Genomic DNA, 17,587 nt, shown 5'->3' with positions numbered 1-17,587 from the left:
GTTTCTGTAGATGATGCGTCACCAGAACTGCCTGAAATCCAGCTGCTTTGGTGGATTAGAGTAAAGTAGTTGTCATGTTTACCTGATTTCCAAAAGGCTTTTTCAGAAGTATTTTACTAAGACCTGTTAGGGACATTAAGCAGCTGCTGCATAAGCAGAAAGTACCTGCATGGAGGGAAGAAAAATGGGTATAGTATAACAAACAGGGTAGAGGTAAATAGTCTGCTCTTGCAATGGATAAATGGTGGTTAACCAGTGGTACTTTGATATATTTGATACATGCTTATACACATATGTGTATAGATGTGTAAAATGTATAGTGTGTTTATATACATTATGTGTTAAATGTTTATAAAAGTACAGTATATTAATACACCTGTGTGTAAATGTATAGTATATTTACATTTTAATATGTATATAAATAATATATATATATACATATATAAATTATCAGAAAAGGCCATGAACAGTAAGGTACGTGTGCCAATAATAACAAAGAAAGCACTACACAAGGACCTTTTGAGGTTGAATAATTGCATAATAAATTACTAAATTAAATTCAGTGTAGTTAAATATAAAGTGAAGAACCTATGAAAAAATTATTCCTAACCTCACATATTAAATGATGAGCTGTTAACTGACCATTATAATTTGGGAAATTGCTTTTGAGATTATGAAAATGTCAGCTCAGTGGCACTCAGGAAAAACAAAATGAGAAAGAACAAAATAGAAGATGTCATTATGTCACTGTATTCATCTTGGCTGCACTTTTTTTGCTATATTCAGACTGGTCCTCTCATTTTACAAAGGATATAATAGAATTGGAAGAGTTGTGGAGAAAGGCAGGAAGAAAAACTAAAGGCTTGGAACAGTTTCCGTTCAAGTCACAGCAGAATTGGATAGTATTATTCAATGTGGAAAAGGGACAGGTTTAAGGACACATCAGATAAGTACTTGAGAAATAAATCTATTAAGAATTACTGACCACATAAAAAAAGTATGTCTAGTTTTGGAGAAGCCTCAAAAACTTAGAGACTGGTAGGAAAGCTAGAAAAAGGTATCTCATATGCCACCCCTGTTCTTCCACTTCCCCATCTATGTCTGATTGTGGGCATTGTTGGAAACATAATTCTGAAACAGAAAGAACTCCATCTGGTCTAGTATGACCATTCTTATATTCTTAATTTTGGATAGGTAGAACTCTGTATCTAGCCTATCATTTTGCAGTGAAATTTGTGTAATTTTTGTACTGAAACTGATAAAGTGGTCCTTTCTAAAAGAAGTACCATAAACGTTTCTTGATGGAGTGTATGTGGCTGAAAATACGTGGTGCTTTTTTCTTTTGGCATCCAGCACCATACTCCCTTGAAACAAGAAGATTAAGGAACTTTTTTTGGAGATTTTCTGCTGGGGCATGCACTGGGAGTTGCTCACATTTTTCGTTGTAGTATTCTAAGGTTCCCCTTTCAGGCCCATGAGACAATGGCTAATTTGAACCTCTAGCCCGTAGGAATTACACGGTTAATTAGCTGGAATGCAGCTTCAGAGTTCAGTGCCTTAAAAATTCTCTGCCAAAACAAAAGGTGAGGTGCAGCTGTAGATAAAAGGGCATTATTAATGTTGGATTTGAGGAATAATGTGTAGCTGTATAATAAAATATATATATGATTGCAACTTCATATTATAGACAGTTTTTCTACAGGTACCTCGTTTTTATATGAATGGTCTTCCAGATGCTGGTACAAGACCTTTACAACTTCCTTTAAGGGCTGAAATAGAGAATCTCATAGTTTGGAAATTTATTTTCAGGTGTAGTTAAGACTTCATTGCCCAGTTGTAAACCCTAAACTTGAGAATCACAGCATGAAGCATATCAGTTACAGTGGCCTTGCAGCACTTCCTTAAACCAACAGCTTAGGTAAAGATACAGATTATTTGGGATGGTGCTACCTGGTTTAGTTCCAAGATCTTTTCCTGCTGTGCTAGATGGGGTCAAAGGACATCAAAACCTCTGTTGACCCTTTTTTATTTCCCCTTTTGCTTGTAAAGAACTGGTGTCGGTCACTTGAATTTTATCCTGTAATCGAATGTGTTACTGTGTTTATATTCTTAGCATTTCATTATTTTTGAAGAAGATTACTGTAGTCTTGTCAAAATAGGTAGTTTTCTCACAGGAATTGGATAAATTATTCATAAGAAAAATTATAGGCCTCAACAATAGGAAATATTTATGAGACTGCTTAAAGACAAACTAGTTTCTGTTTTTCTCACAAGCTTGGGATATAGCAGTCTCCTACCCATCCTTCCTGCAAAGATTGGTATGGAATAAATTTTTCTTACTCTTCTTTACTTTTTTTTTTCTTTCCTCTGCAGCATTAAAGCTGGGCCCAGAAGCATTCAAATTTGATGGTGGTGTAGAGGCAGTGGCAGTGCGGCAGAATGAGAAGTATTATATCCTAAGGCCAGAAGTGATTGAGACCTACTGGTATATGTGGAGATTCACCCATGATCCCAAGTACAGGCAGTGGGGCTGGGAGGCAACACAGGTAACTGTATTAATTATCTCTAATTTAATTTTGTGTATTTTTCCTTTGTAGCCACTTTATTCTCGTGGTACTGAAACACTTCAAATTGATTGTCGTGATTTCTTGTAAACTAAGGGGCTGCACACAGTTACTGCTGTTTCACAGCTGCTGAATCAGATGCACAATTGAGAGATGCATTCAGCGTTACACAGCTCATGAGTTTTAAGCATGGAAATAGAATCCACTGGTCATGACTCCCACTGTTATCAGTAGTCCACAGTCCCCGAGAGCTCCTCTGCTTCCCTGCTACCGCTCCAGCAGTGTTTGGAAACAGCTCAAAGCCAGTTTCAGAGATGAGAATAAACATTAAAGATAACAAGACAGTAATGAAATATTTTGACTACAGCCAAATGAGATGAGGAAAGAGCAAAGGAAGAGACAAAGGGGGCTGGATAAGCTTTATTTTGCAGGTGAAAACCAGTTTTGCTCCAGATGCAAGAGACTGAGACGAAGTACTTGGAGGAAGAGATCTGTTGAGATACCTGTAATCATCAAGTGGAAGATAGTTAAGGCAGGTTCAGAATACTTAGCCAAGTTCGTTATTATCTGTCCCTCAGCACAGTTGCAACCATGTAGAAGAGTCCAGGTATTTTAAGAGTCCAAGTATATTATGGTTGTGTCATAGTCTTAGTGAGGTTTTGCATTGCAGTCTGTTTTGTTACAACCAGCATTACGTTATTCTGGAAAGAGGTTCCACATTTGTCACGCTTGTATTCCAAAATGCATTGCTGCTGTCTCCAAAACATCAAACACCAGCTCCTACAGAAACTATGGCTGGATGATCTAAGCTGAGATTGGGTGCTTTGTACTAGGTTAACGAATTTACAAATATAAGGGTTTTCAGTACAGTATCAGTCTCTTAAGCACACTGCAAAGCATATCTTTTAATTGTGTTTTGTTCAGTTTTCTCCAATTGCTTTCATATCTTGGTCCCATTAATGCTTTCAAAACAAACCCTCCCATCCTCCCCTCTGCCTCCAATTTTCTCTGGGTTAGGGGTAGGATTTTATTTTATCCTTCTGTCAACCTACATCAAAGTTCTGTAAATCAAGCACCCTGTGTACTAATTGCCTCTGTCCTTACAGAATACCTTCTTTTGCTTGTTTCCCTAATAAAAGATTTCTTTATCCAACATAGCCATAAAATATTTTTGACCTCTTCATAAATAGTTTTGCAAACCCCTCCTTCCCACAATTACAGATTTTCTTACCCCACCCTCATACTGACACAGAAGCTTGAAGCTTTTTCTTCCCCAGGGTTTTCTGTTCACTGTGCACAGAAAATAATTTCTTGTGTTTTATTCCTCACACCTACTCACTACTTTTCCTTCTTCTGTACCTACACAGATCTGGCTGTGTTTATTTCTCCACTTATAAATAGAGAAGAATCTGGTGTGACACACAGAGCAGTTGGCTTACTGCTCTTGTACATCACTGTCTGAATTTGCTTTCCTTTTGCCTTTCAACCTCTGAAGCATACTTGGCAATCAGTATTACAGACTTCTCGTGGTGAATGACAGTTTCTTCATCAGAAGTCTAGTAGTTCTTTTGAACTTTTTAGGAAATGGAGTTTTGTTTCTGAGTTCTAAACAGTTTCATTTTTCTACACTGAACATGGTGTAACTTGGTGTTTGATGGCTGAGTTCTTGTGGTCTCCCTTGTTTGCTTCTTCGAATGGATGATTACATCCCTACCAGAATGGATTTGGGTTAGTTCACCGATTTGTTGGATGTCTGCCTCTGTCATTTTAAGAATTCTTCAGAGATGTTCCAGGATACTTTGCAGAATCACCTGGCTTTTAAATAAACTGCATTTCTAAAGTTTCTTAGCAGTCCCAGCCCAGATCTCTCTGCTTTTTATAATAAGAATCTGCACAGGGAGCTGGACTCTGTGTGTGTGCAGATCATTGTACTGTACTTTATCTATTTCACCATTCACAGCTCCTTTTTGTCTTTGTTATCTAGATTTTTGGGCAAAACTTGGACACTTTAATGCAGATGCTGTGCTTTGTCCAAGGCCTGTTTTGTCACATCTCTTCAAATCCAGTGTCTCTGGGGCGGGGAAAACAGGAAGTTCAATCTCACATTTCCTCAGTGATCATAAATCCCTGTGACAGGATCTCTCTTTCCTAATAATAAAAGGCTAATTCTCCTTGATACTATACTTAGCACTAGAGACAACATTCATCTCAATTGTATTGGGCCAGCCAAATTGGCTGATGTTGTGCTGGGGGGCTGGCTGAAGTATTACAGAAATATGCATGTAAGATATTCAGGGTAAATACAGAAAATTACTAAAATCCTTTTTAGGTTGATTATTTGAAAGCAATAAGAGCCACCACTTCACAATAGGCATGTAAAGCCAATTACTAATCTAAGATGTGTGAATGAAAGGTTCAAATATTTTTTGTGGACTTCAGTATCTGACTAAGTAGGATTGTACCACAAAGACTGCAGAGGTTCAGGGTTTCTACTAGCAGTGAGAATAATAGCCAAGACCTCAAGCTTGGGCTAATTTCAGGACAATTGAGGATTGATGGTAAAATGAAACGAAAATACCTACAGCAGAAGAAGGATGTGGGCCTCGTAGAGCAGGTTCAGGGGAGGGCCAGGAAGATGATCAGAGGGCGGGAGCATCTCTCCTATGAAGATAGGCTGAGAGAGCTGGGGTTGTTTAAAGTGGAGAAGAGAAGGCTTTGAGGAGAACTCATTGCAGTCTTCCAGTACCTGAAGGGGGCTCATAAAAATGAGAAAGATGGAGTTCTTATATGAGGAATAGTGACAGGACAAGGTGCAATGGTTTTAAACTGAAAGAAGACAGATTCAGATTAGATGTGAGGAAGAAATTCTCTGCTGGGGGTGATGAAGCAGTAGAACAGTTTGCCCAGAGAGGTGTTGGAAGTCCTGTCCCTGGAAATGTTCAGGACCGAGTTGGATGGGGCTCCAAGCAACCTGATCTGGTGAGTGGCATCCCTGCCCATGGCAGAGGGGTTGAAACTAAATGATCTTTAAGGTCCTTCCAACCCAAGCCATTCTGATCCTACCTAATGAGGTACAGTAGACAGAAAAGAGCCAGACATAGGTTGGAGGCAAAAGAAACATGGTTTCACAGTCTCATGGGTTAGAAGCTGTGAGTACCACAGCTGGTGAAGAAACTGGCACAGTTTTTATGGGCATGTTATTAGCATAGTCAAGAAAAGTCACACATGCAACACCCTCAGAGGAACTGAGGGAGCTGGGGTCCAATCTAGAGGACCCTCAAATTTTATTTCCAAGGAACTGAGGTCAGCTCTGACCTCCCTGTACATTTCAGGCACTGAAATTTCAGTTTGTGTCATTTTTGACCTGAGACACATGTATTTGTCAAGAGTACACTGTTGCATATTCTTCTGTTCTAATCTGAATAGATGAAACTACAAAATCCACTTCTTTTGGTAGTTTGTTCGATTATTTAATTAATTCTGCTGTGAAAAAAACCCCACACTTTATTTCTCATTTGAATTTGCTTGGTTTCAGCTCTCAATCACTGGATTTTCCTATGACTTCCTATTCCATATTAAAATGTTTTTTATTTCCCTCATGTTTTCTTTCCCAAGAGTTTTCATAGATTGTAATGAACTTACTACTGACTCTACTTAAGATGCAAAACAAATTGTATTGTCTCTCACTGTAAAGTATTTTCTCCAAATGCCTGCACCTACATTAGTTCATCATCCTTTTCTAAAAATGAATTCTAGAATTGCATATTCCAGTTTTGACTTCATCCACAGCCCTGTGCAAAAATAAAACTACATCCCTGCTACTTTCTACCATCCCCATGTGTGCATCTGCCACGATAAGCTAGGAGGAACTCAGACTAAATGGTCTTATGTGGCCACGGAAGTCTTTGAAGTGTCTCTACCTGCCAGGCTAGCCTGGTTCTGCACTTACACAGCCTTTATGACTAGATTTAGGACTATATGAAACTCATTTTCTTTGGCACCCAGTTACCTCCAGATTACACTGTCTGCTGTTATTTACCTGTGTCATTTTTGCCAGCAGCAGTGTTGTAGTGATTGATAAAACTTCAGGCCGTTCCTTGTGGATCTCTGTGAAAAGCAGCTCTATTTCGTGATGATTTTGCATTCACAGTTTGTTCTTAGAGCACTGTCAGTCAGCTTTAAATTGAATTATATTGATATGGTGTAGTGCTGCCTTGTCTTCTCATAATATCTTAAAGTACCATGTCAATGGTACCATTTATTCCTTGTTTTCCATTTGCCATAGTCACTAGCAAGTCTCACCTCTCCAAGCTGTGGCACACAGCATCAGGGTTGCTGAATGGTTGACTAGAGAAACTCCTGCATGATCAGACTCCGAATGCTAAAATCGTGGCAGGAGTTGTAACCATTGGAGCTTCCTCAGAGCAGTGGCAAGGTTGTGTTCTGCAGTATTATAAAAAGGGGATAGTGGCAAGAGGAGGCACTTTCTTTCCTGCCTATAAAGGAAAAGTGCTTTGGCTCTTGTTTATTCATATGACACCTGCCTAGGGGCTGTAGGACTTCTGGGGAGGAACATGCAAATGGTTCCATAAACAGCACAGGCATTGTTTCTTCTGAAGTTGGCTGAGCTGTTGAACTAAATGTGTCATGTACACCTTTCTCTCCAGACTGTAGAGAAAACCTGGTCAACTCAAATCCCAGCGTGTGAATAGTCTCAGTGTAGCTCTAGCCTGCACCAGTAACCGGATCTGAAAAGAATTCATCCAGACACTTCCTCCTTTTAGACTCAGGTCCCAACAAAAAAGCAATCATTTCCATCCAAACTTGGAGAAAGCTGTGCTTGAGATAAAGAATTACAGTGAGAATTAGATTTTGCCCAGAAACACTCTACCTTTCTTGGCATAAGCTCAGGCTCTAGAGCCACGACCATCCCAGTAACATCTCCTCTTGCTTCTTTAAAAACCTTGCTCTTTAGGAACTTGAAAGAACTTTGTCCAGGCTGGATTATTCTTTTTTCTATGAACAGTCTCACATTTCCACAGAATAAGAGTGTATACTAGCAGGAGGTTAGCTGTCGTACCTGATGTGCTATGACTTACTGTCCTAGGTATCTTGCTCAACTTTTCACTTTTCATCCTGATTTTGGTGATGGCATCTGCTAGCATTCCTTGTGCATTTGTCCAATGGAAAATTCCTCTCTGTTTCCCAGTATTTCTAGTATGCAAAGGCAATAGTAAGGACCTTGAAGAGGTAGCTTTGATTGAATCTGTTTTCTCTGCATAAAAGGCACGTCATTCAAAACTTATTTCCTCCCCTGCCTTGACTCCCCTCAGCTTCTGTTGAGTAGAACTAGCAAAAATCAGAATTAACGAAAATCTGGGCCTAAAGCACCATGTGGAGAGAAACTTCATGCAGGCTAACGAGCTGAAACATAGATTACTGAACTACAGGTAGCTGCGTTCAGTCATTGGTAATGACAGACATCCTAAGCCAAACATTTTCCTTCACCCCTGTTCCTTTTCTGTCCCTGCATGAATCTATTAAAAGAGTTGGTGTCTGCTGAGGAAGCACAGTCAAAGCAGCAGGGAGGCACAAATAACCTGTGAATCATTTCAGAGTCGTTTCTTTGGAGCCGGTTTTAATGGCTGATATCCTTGTGTGCTGTAAGGTCGTGCATGCGAGTGGAATAATGAAAGTGTAGGCGAGAGGTGCCCTGAGCTTCTAACACGTTCTTTCCAGTCTCCTCCTCTTCCATTGTGCTTTTTGCAGTACTGTGTTGGAGCTGGGTGGTTTGTGAATTGCAGATCCATTGGTCCCTTTCTGCATAGAATGTTTACAGTTTTAAACTTCATGCTTTAATGAAAAAGAGCTCTTCTGCAGTCCAGCACACAAGCTGACTTGAGTTTCAGCTGTATAAAGGGGAAACAGAGAAAAGCATATGTAGGAGATGGAAATGTACAGAAAAAGTAGCAGCTAGAAGAGTTTATAAGATGAAATCAACAGTTGCTAAAGATGAGTTCAGTATTTTATTCCTACTTTCAGTAAGTCTCTGTGTCTGGCTACTAGTCACAGAGTTCCTGTAACTCTTCAGACTGTTCCAGCTGCAAAATCCAGGAATGCTTGTCATCTTCCTATGCACACAGTAGTACATATTGCATTGATTTGACTGATGGATGTTCTACTCAGTGTTGGCTATGAGGAGCCGTACAAGCTCAGGGCAAAAGTCCTTGTCATGTCATCAATACCAGCCAACAGTAAATACCCAGGAAAGAAAGTGTTTTCCCTGGAATACTTTCTTAGCATGCAGCAGTTTGCCAAATGCAGTGTTGTTAGTAGCCCTGGAGGGATGCTACTTCTATATGTGTCCAGTCCCTTTTTATTTTTTTTGGCAGCATGAACTGTTAACATCCATAACATCCTCTGACAAGGAGATTCACAGCAGAATAACGTGGCACGGAAAGAACCACCTCTTTTATTGAACGAGCCTGATTCTTTAATGTTCCCAAATGTTGTTCTACAATTACATTCTCTATGTCTTTTCCCTTCCTCTTTGCAGGCAATTGACAAGTATTGCCGAGTTAGTGGTGGCTTTTCTGGTGTCAAGGATGTCTATTCCTCATCTCCTACATACGATGACGTACAGCAGAGCTTTTTCCTTGCTGAAACCTTGAAGTAAGTCTTCACTCTTGCATCTTCCGGTAAAAGCTGGCATCTAACCTCTAGAAGAATGCAGTGGCTTAACAAGTTTTTGCTGTAGCTGATGTATCTGAAGATTAATTTGTGGTGCTGGGAGCACAAAATGGAGAGGGGAGAAAGCAGATCCTGCAAGTCGCAGTACTGGTGCCTATTTCAGGCACCACAATGTGTTTCACTGACAAGAAGGGGCTCCAAGTTCATTGTCTGTAAGGGAATAGTGTCCATCTGCTGGCTTCTTATCAAATTCCTCTACATAATTACAATACTTTTTTTCCCTATGTTATCATTATAAAAAGAAAGTCAGGTACTGCTACCTACTCTGTTGACTTTTTTAATTTTATTTCATTTAATCCTTCAAGTTCATTTTCTGGAGACTAAAAGCTATGTTCCCAAAGAGAGAGGAAGCAGTTTCAAACAGGTCCAGTCAGAGAAACAATACCTCCCCAGGAGCTGATGTTATATGATTGATCTGCCTATAAAAGCCAAATCAGAGAATGAAATCTGCTCCTAAGGGACTTCTGTGGTGACAAGGCTGACTTCTGATATATTACCAGAATCTGTCTGCATCTTAAATAATCACAAGGAGATCTGAAAATTCACTGATGTGTCACTCAGTAACTGGATATACTGTAGTGCAAGCATTGCAGAAGGTAGCAGTTTTAGGAGAGAACTCAGAAATTTTTATTGGCTTTTGGTTTGGATAATTTCCTGACTGTGGGACAAAACAAAGTTTTATTGAAAAGCTGGATGTTAGATGTTTGACAGTGATGCAATTGGCATAACCAAACCAGAAACTGGTTTCACATTGAGATAAAATAGAGAACAGAAGGTCAAGATAACTCAAATAAAAATAAAGACATAATGGGTGTGATGCCATGAGGAAAATGAAGATGTCCCTTAGAAGAGGGGCATAAAATGTGTGTTATGGAATGCCTGCTGTAATCTTTTCTGCTATTAATGATCACTTCTGCATTTTCATTCCCCTTAAAAATTGATAACTCTCCCAAACATGCATTATTGCTGCTCAGATACTTTGAATCATTAAGGATAACACAGGAAATTATGAGAGTTTTGGGCAGTACCTGGCAAGAAGGTACCTGTTGAGTGGGAAGGAGCAAGATGTAAAAATAGGTTGCTTCAGTTATTCAAAGAAAAAGTGTGAATCAAATGAGGAAGTGAGTTTGAGTAAGATGAAACATTGCTGCTGTGGCAAAAGAGAGTTTATAGAGCTGCAGAGGAGAGAGCAAGGCAGGAGTATTGAGGAAGGGAAAGGCATGATGCTTTAAAGACAAATGAAAAGTGTGGAGAAAGAGATATGCACGACAAAATGGAATCATCTCAGCAAGAAATTTTTATCCGTAAACAGTTAATTGGTGAGGAAGGGAGGAAAAAGTAGTGCTCCACTGACTGGGTTGTGCTGTGGATAGAGCTGGCAAATAAAGGCAGTGGGAGAAATGATCAGGCAGTGACACATGACTGTAGGCAGCAGACACTACCAGTGTCTGATGGCGAGAGCATGAAGTAACAGCAGAACAATGTGTATGCACATTCTGGATGTGACAGAACCCACTAGTGGGAACGACACCCCTTCCTTGTCAAGTGCTCCAAGACTTGTCTTTTTCTGGATGACAGAAAAGCAAGCTGCAGCAGGAGATGAGAGGTCCTGTACACCATGGTGTTGCGCTTGCACTCACACAGTCAGTTTTTCTGTAACAAGGGAAATGTCTTGAATTTTAGCAGTTGAGTTAAGAAGTCTTGACAGAAATCTTCACTACCAATACCTCCTACAGTGTGTAGCACAGCCATATTCAACAGTGTGTCTTAAGAAAAAAGAAACAAGAAATACTTTTTTCCCGTGTATGTCCAATAACCTTAATTTTGTTACATGCTTCATGTTCTCTGCATTACATTACAATGTACAACATTTATGAAACCACTCTGCACAGTATATAGTCCCGTATCCTCCCACCAGAAGCTGAACCAGCTTCCAGAACAGTGATGACAAGTCAAGTATCTGCCATGGCTTAGTGGCTTTTCTTGTGCTGCTGTGAAATCTTTGATTTAGCTTAAAGAGGATTAGTAATTTCCAAGTGGGTTTATTCTGTTAAGAAGAGTTTTTTGACAACTACTTCTCTGCTCCCCTGTCCTCCAAATCCTTGTGCTTTGTGTCTTTATGTTTGTTTTCCATTGCAAGTCTTGGAAAGGAGACTCAAAAAACAAAAGTTTCTTGGAAAGATTAAAATGCTGTCTTTATAACAACTTTTCATTGAAGGCCTTGATCATAATAAAAATGACTCTCCAGGTCATAATAGGAGAGGTTATGTGGGTGCTGTACAAAGGTTGAGAGCAAGTAATTTGTTTATATCTTTAGCTGCTGAACGGTGGGGCCTGACACTGCTGTGTTGCCCCTGCCTGCCTGTTGCTCTGCTTTAATACCCATTTTTCCTCTCTGTCTTGATTTGTAGGTATTTGTATCTGCTTTTCTCCAACGATGATCTTCTACCATTAGACAACTGGGTTTTTAACACAGAAGCTCATCCTCTGCCTGTTTTACATTTAGCCAACACCACACTGTCAGGAAATCCTGCATATCGATAAAAACAGCTCTATGAGGAGGAAGAGAGACTGTTTTCAGCTCTGTTTTGTTTACATGGACCACTTGAGACTTTAAGCAGGAGAGGAGACAGACAGACGCTTGGTAAAACTAGACCTCCAAGTCAAACAAGTACCAGCGTGAGAAATGAAGCTCTTCAACATATAGATAAGTTAAAAGTTCTGTTTTATACATGACCAAAACACGTCAGCGTGATTTTTGCAGGACAGAGACTTCACATGCTTTGAACCCTAGCAAGACATGGAATCTACTGATAATATTAATGCAGCAGCTTAAGGAAGAAGAGGCTTTCCCATCTGGGGAGAGGAACTTGCTGCTGCTGTTCACTGTTGCAAGGAACAACACACCAGTCACCTCTTCAGATCGGGTGGGTTCCAAATACCTAGGTTTTCTTTTTCTTTTTTTTTTTTTTATGATGGCATGAACGAAACAAAAACAAAAAGCGACATCACTACACCAGCAGCACCAGGATTTGAACTTTTTTCTGTACCTGTCTGAATTTTCTAAGGAGCATCTGTTTGTCCAGACTGGCAGCCATTCTCAGGGCCTCTAAGCTATTAAAGCTAAACTCTAAACTATAAACAGTACTGCCTCCTCATTTTCCCTTTTCAAAATAATGCTTATATCCAAAAAGAAAAAACAATTAGTAAGCATTTGGTTTGTAGTTCACTGTCAGCAGCGTGGGCTTAGTTCATTTGGCAAGCTACAGTCACAGAGTCTGGAGTATATCGCAGGGGTAGGAAGGAGCCTAAGCTTCCCTTCCTCACAAATCATGTCACATGAAAAAAACCATTCTCAGTCATGGTTCTTTTAGCTAAATAAACAGAGATGACAACTTAAGAAAAACAATCTCGTGATTTATATAGAAGGATACATATGGAACTAAAAAAAGCTCTCCTTGAGCTAAGCACCTGGAGTTTGTTGCTTTATATTATTCTACACAATCTAGATTTTTCCTAAAAGTTACATTTCGTTCTTTGAATTCTATTCACAGAACCTTCTTTGAAGGTTGTTTATGACAGAAGCCTAAAATCGCCTTTGATTTAGTTTACAAAACTTGCTGTTCTTCTGGGGGCTCTAGTACAAATGCAACATGATCTTCTTTGGAAGCAACTTAACATCTCTTACATATGAGTGGAAAAAGAAACTGAAGAGTCTCTTCTTTCATTAATTTATGAGGAATGAGGTGCTGCTACCTGCATGGCGTTATTTTCAAGTACTCCATGGCTGGGCTGGACAGTATCACTTAAATGGAGTCCGCTTCAGTCTTCACTTATTTGCCAAAAGAAGTTTGGTTTTTTCAGGTCTTTTCAGCTTTTGTGTCTTTTCAGTTTTGTCCTTCACAATCTCTTCCTACTCTTGTTCCAGCTCAAATTATTCTTTTTATTCCCCTGTATAGCTCTCAGATCTTTTTGCCATGGTGACTGGCCCCTTTGCTGAAGAACAGCTTTTAGGTGCTCCTTGCCCTCCTAATTCATGCACAGATTGAGTCTTTAAAAAATCTTTATGATGTTTTCAGACATAGATCAACTCTTCAGTGAGCTACAGCAGTACACCATCAGATCTAAAGGGAGAGGGTGCTATTTTGCCCCCTCAAAAATGTTTTTATATGAAGTTTTATATATAAAAACCTTTTTCCCTATCATATTATATCTGACTGTAGAGTTTCCCCCCTAAAATTATTCCTCATTTGTCTATGACACTAACTTAGATATAGAAATCATCAGATGATCTAAATAAAAATGCCATCAGATGCTTTTTTCCAGCCAGTTACTTTAGTTTAAGAGGAAGAAGACATGGAGCTGGCCACAAGCTCCAATCTCAACCTTTGTATCTTAATACCAGTTACTTAGTTACAGTAATTGCAGCTGTATCTTGAAAATAATTTGAGAACTGATGAAGTAATTAATATAGTAAATAATACTGATTCCAGTATTTTTTAATTTAAAATTAGAAGTAGGTTAATAAATGGATTCTTCTTACTGGTCCCACATTAATTTATTTTTCTAATTATTATTCAGTAATTCACTGAAGAACTAGTCATTTTTCATTTTCCAAAGTTCAAATATGTTGTGTTTTCAAATTGTTTTTCCAGTCCCATGAGAACTGTTATTTGTTAAAAACTGCACTCAATTGCCTTGTTCTCCCGAATCTCTCCGGGTACAAAGGAGAAAGAGGAAAAGCAGACTCTTCTGTTTTATTTGAAAAAAAAAGAGAGAAAAATAAAAGCAACACATAAAGCCATCCCCATACACATCCTAGTAAATGCAGATGTAGAATGGCTGCCAGTCTGTTCAGAGGGAGGTCCAGGACAGAATTCTGGAGTTCCCAGAACAGCAAACTTCTTATTGTTGCTGCTCTTCCATACCCCTCTTGTGAATTAAAGAGCAACCCTTCAAATTAATTGCTCCATGAATCCCAATGGGTCAACTCACTGCCACAGGAATTCTTGGATTGAGGACTAATCCCATTTCCTGTTATGGGATGGTATTTTTCTCAAAGCAGATGTACAGTACTGCTATTTCTTCTTTGTGTAGATAAGCAGCAGGTACCAAATAAAGGACTTGTTTCTTATTTTCCAGTTACCCCAACAGCAGTCAGTTTCTACTTTATCACTCTTTAAAATATCAACTATCCTTTCCCTCCAGAAGTTAATGATGTGCATAGTCTATCAAAAATAATGCATTTTAAGGACTAATTGCTATGTCATTCATGAATCTCATCCTGAGATTTCCTAGATCAAGCAGAGTTTGGAGGTAATGGGTTCTGAGTGAGACTTGTGCTTAATAACCAAGCACCACATATATTGAAACTTCTGACTGAAGTGATGTGCCCTTGTTCTAAGTCCTTCACAGAAAAGTAGGTTCTGATCTGCAGAATGGTATTACGTGCAACCCAAAGTTCAGACTGTTTTGCCTCTGGGTACATAAGGTACAGCAGAATATTGCCATTTTCATTATGTTGCTGCTGACTTACTTTCTTGAAGATAAAAGTGTAAATTTAAGCACAAAATGACTTTCTAGTCCTAGTTGTTTCTGAGTCTTGCACTGTACTCTCTAACAAAACAATCCTCATTTTCTTTAGGTAGTTGTCCCATTTTACCAATTTCTACAATACCCTTTCCCCTTACAGAATGAAATAAAGAACAGAAAATCATGTACATTTTTTGGCACACTGGACTTGGGCAAGAGCCTGGAAATCCCAGAATTGTCTACTTCCTGTTTGCATGCAGTCAAAACAAGGATGTATGGTTCTTTTCCTAATCCAAGCCTCAAACTTGCCTGTTGGTTAGGATCTGCCAGCAGTAAATTTTTTTCTAACAATTACAGCTTGACTTTTCAAAGAGGCCAGATTTCTGCAGCTTCCATTAACAACCCTGGAGCTGTGTGTGTCCTGCGGTCAAGAAGTCAGCTTCTTAGCTTTGTCCTCTAAATAAAAACAAAACCCTTGAATGATATTCTGTGTTAATTTTGCTGCACAATGTAGTCCTTAAAACTTAATGTGTAAGAAAAGTATGGAAAACAGTAGGTGCCCTGGAGTAAAAGGAAAAGCAAGTAGTTCCATGTTCCAGTCACACCTTTGATGATCCTCCAAATTTGTGGATCACTGTCTTCTACCTCCGAATGACTGATGTATACCCACCAGTATTTTACAGGATTTGAATGTTACCTGGATTCTAAAAAGTGACAGTAATTACCTACTCCCTCTAATACCATCCTTTAAGGTTAAAGGTCTGTCCTCTAAGCAAAGCCCTGTTGGGCTGTTTATGATCCCCTCTTCTGTCCCTGAGGAAATGCTTTATAAACCTTCATAACATGACTCTCCTTAGTTTGAATGGAGAGGTGGTTAATAGCATTAACATTTAAAGGATCAACAATATAAAATGGCATCCACAGAAAATGGTGAGGCAAACTGAGCCTGGTAGGTCTAGTCCATGTTTTTAAGGGGACAAATAAGAAACAGGCTTCTTGATACCAGAGAAAAGTGAAAACAAGCTCTTGATCCATACTGTAGTTGGGAGATCTGTTCACCCTGAATAAGACATCCCTCTTTTGCTCCTTGAATTTTGAGAAACAGTCTTCTGACTCAAGGGTTTGTGTTGCCATATAAAGAGGAACCCCAAGCTCTTTTGCAAGTTATGTGCATATGACTGTAGCAGAGATGATAAGCACGAGCTGCTCCAGCTGTCAGCGCCTTCTAACAAACTGCTCTGTAATTGCCCAGAAGAGTTGGGAACCACCAAAGTTGGAGGAGACAGCCTGACTTGTTACAGTGAATTGTTGCCTTTAATCCTAATTGCTTGGTGGAAGTTGGATTTGCATTCTGCCTTTATTCTTGCTTTGTCTAAAACTGACAGATTATTTTTCCTCCAAAATAATAAAAGGTTAAAAGTCTATCTTCTGATGTGGAAACCTTCTGCCTCTGACCTGGAATCCTGCATATGTACTTTTTACAGATAAAAAAATAATATTGTATATAAAAAAGATTGAATAAAGAATGTCTTTAAGTGAAAAAGGTGTGGTTTATGTCCTTTGCCTCCAACAGCAACATCCTGGCGCACTGAACTGTGAAGCTGACCTTATTCATAGGCTTGGTGATGCTGCAACTTTTCTCTCCCCTGCAGCTCTTCTAAGGACTTTGTCAACTTAAACATGTATCAAGACCCCTTGTTGCAAAATTAACCCCCTGTACCCCTGCTTGCTTCTAACAGGTTGCTGTAGTGCTCAGATTGTTCTCAAGATGCAGCTGCATGCACAGCAGTCTGAGGCTGTTTCTGTGCGACTGTGAAAGTGAAATCCCACAAAATCATGAGATTTCTCCCCTTTTGTCAAACTTGTGTGAAAGTGGAATTTTCTTACAATACCAGATTAAAACTCCAGCTTTTCTTGAGGCTAAGTAGCCAGTGAATTGGGCAGTTAAGTCTGTCCGTCCATTCCTCTGCCCTCTGTGAAATGGAAAAAGTTGTAATTGTTTAAATGTTATTTACAGGGAAATTGGTATGAGGAAATGGTTTCAAGTGAGCCTGTTTTCACCCTACACCTTTAAATTCACTGGAATTGCTGCTGTAGTTCTCTGTTCTGCGGTTCAGCCCCTGAATAACCAGATTTGCTTTCTGATTCACACTACCTGTGGATAATCCTTACTGTCTGATGTCACCCATGTTGCTCATATGTGGTACCTTGTTTTCATGACTGCCAGCCTGTGCCTCCTGTGTAAGTGCTTTACATCCAATGCTCAGCTTTCCCAGGCTGTACCCAATGAGGGTGCTTTAGCCTCAGGCTGCAGTGACCTACTTCAGTATTACTTCAGAAGAGAAAATTGCTTCCGAAATGCCATAATCCAGTGCAACACATGACACCAGGTCCACACCCTGCCATGCCATCCATCTTGAGATCCGGTTTTGCATTCAGCTGTTGCTCCCTAGCTTTCCATGCAGGCATGTTCATGATGCACTTAGCTTCCAACTGCAGAGTCACTACCAAAGCAGCAGCTTTTGCTTCCATTGACCTCTCTGTGGTGTGCTCAGCCCTTAAGCCACCTCACTAAAATTCACTTTGTGTATCAAAGCATGTTTACGTCTAACACACGAAACCTTGTGCCCTGGTACCATGAGGCTCTCTGTCCTTGTGTGTAACATTTTGGCCGATACTGAAGACTCCATGACTGTCCTCACTGCTCTTCACACAGGATCCTATCCTTTGTGGTCACACTG

General features: G+C 39.6%; 1 protein-coding gene across 1 annotated transcript in view; it reads left to right on the top strand.

The window, feature by feature from the left end:
- Positions 1-16,389, top strand: part of MAN1A2 (mannosidase alpha class 1A member 2) — a 138,857-nt gene extending 122,468 nt beyond the window's left edge. Inside the window, exons 11-13 of the mRNA XM_017814630.1 lie at positions 2,374-2,546; positions 9,121-9,236; positions 11,726-16,389. Of these exons, the coding sequence (XP_017670119.1) occupies positions 2,374-2,546; positions 9,121-9,236; positions 11,726-11,858 (422 nt within the window). The 3' untranslated portion in view covers positions 11,859-16,389. The remainder of the gene's footprint in view (positions 1-2,373; positions 2,547-9,120; positions 9,237-11,725) is intronic.
- The last annotated feature ends 1,198 nt before the right edge of the window (positions 16,390-17,587 follow it).

Source organism: Lepidothrix coronata, unplaced genomic scaffold (genome assembly GCF_001604755.1).
Source record: "Lepidothrix coronata isolate B3197 unplaced genomic scaffold, Lepidothrix_coronata-1.0 Scaffold46, whole genome shotgun sequence".
NCBI classification, from domain to species: Eukaryota; Metazoa; Chordata; class Aves; order Passeriformes; family Pipridae; genus Lepidothrix; species Lepidothrix coronata.
This window is presented reverse-complemented; position numbering and strand designations above follow the sequence as displayed.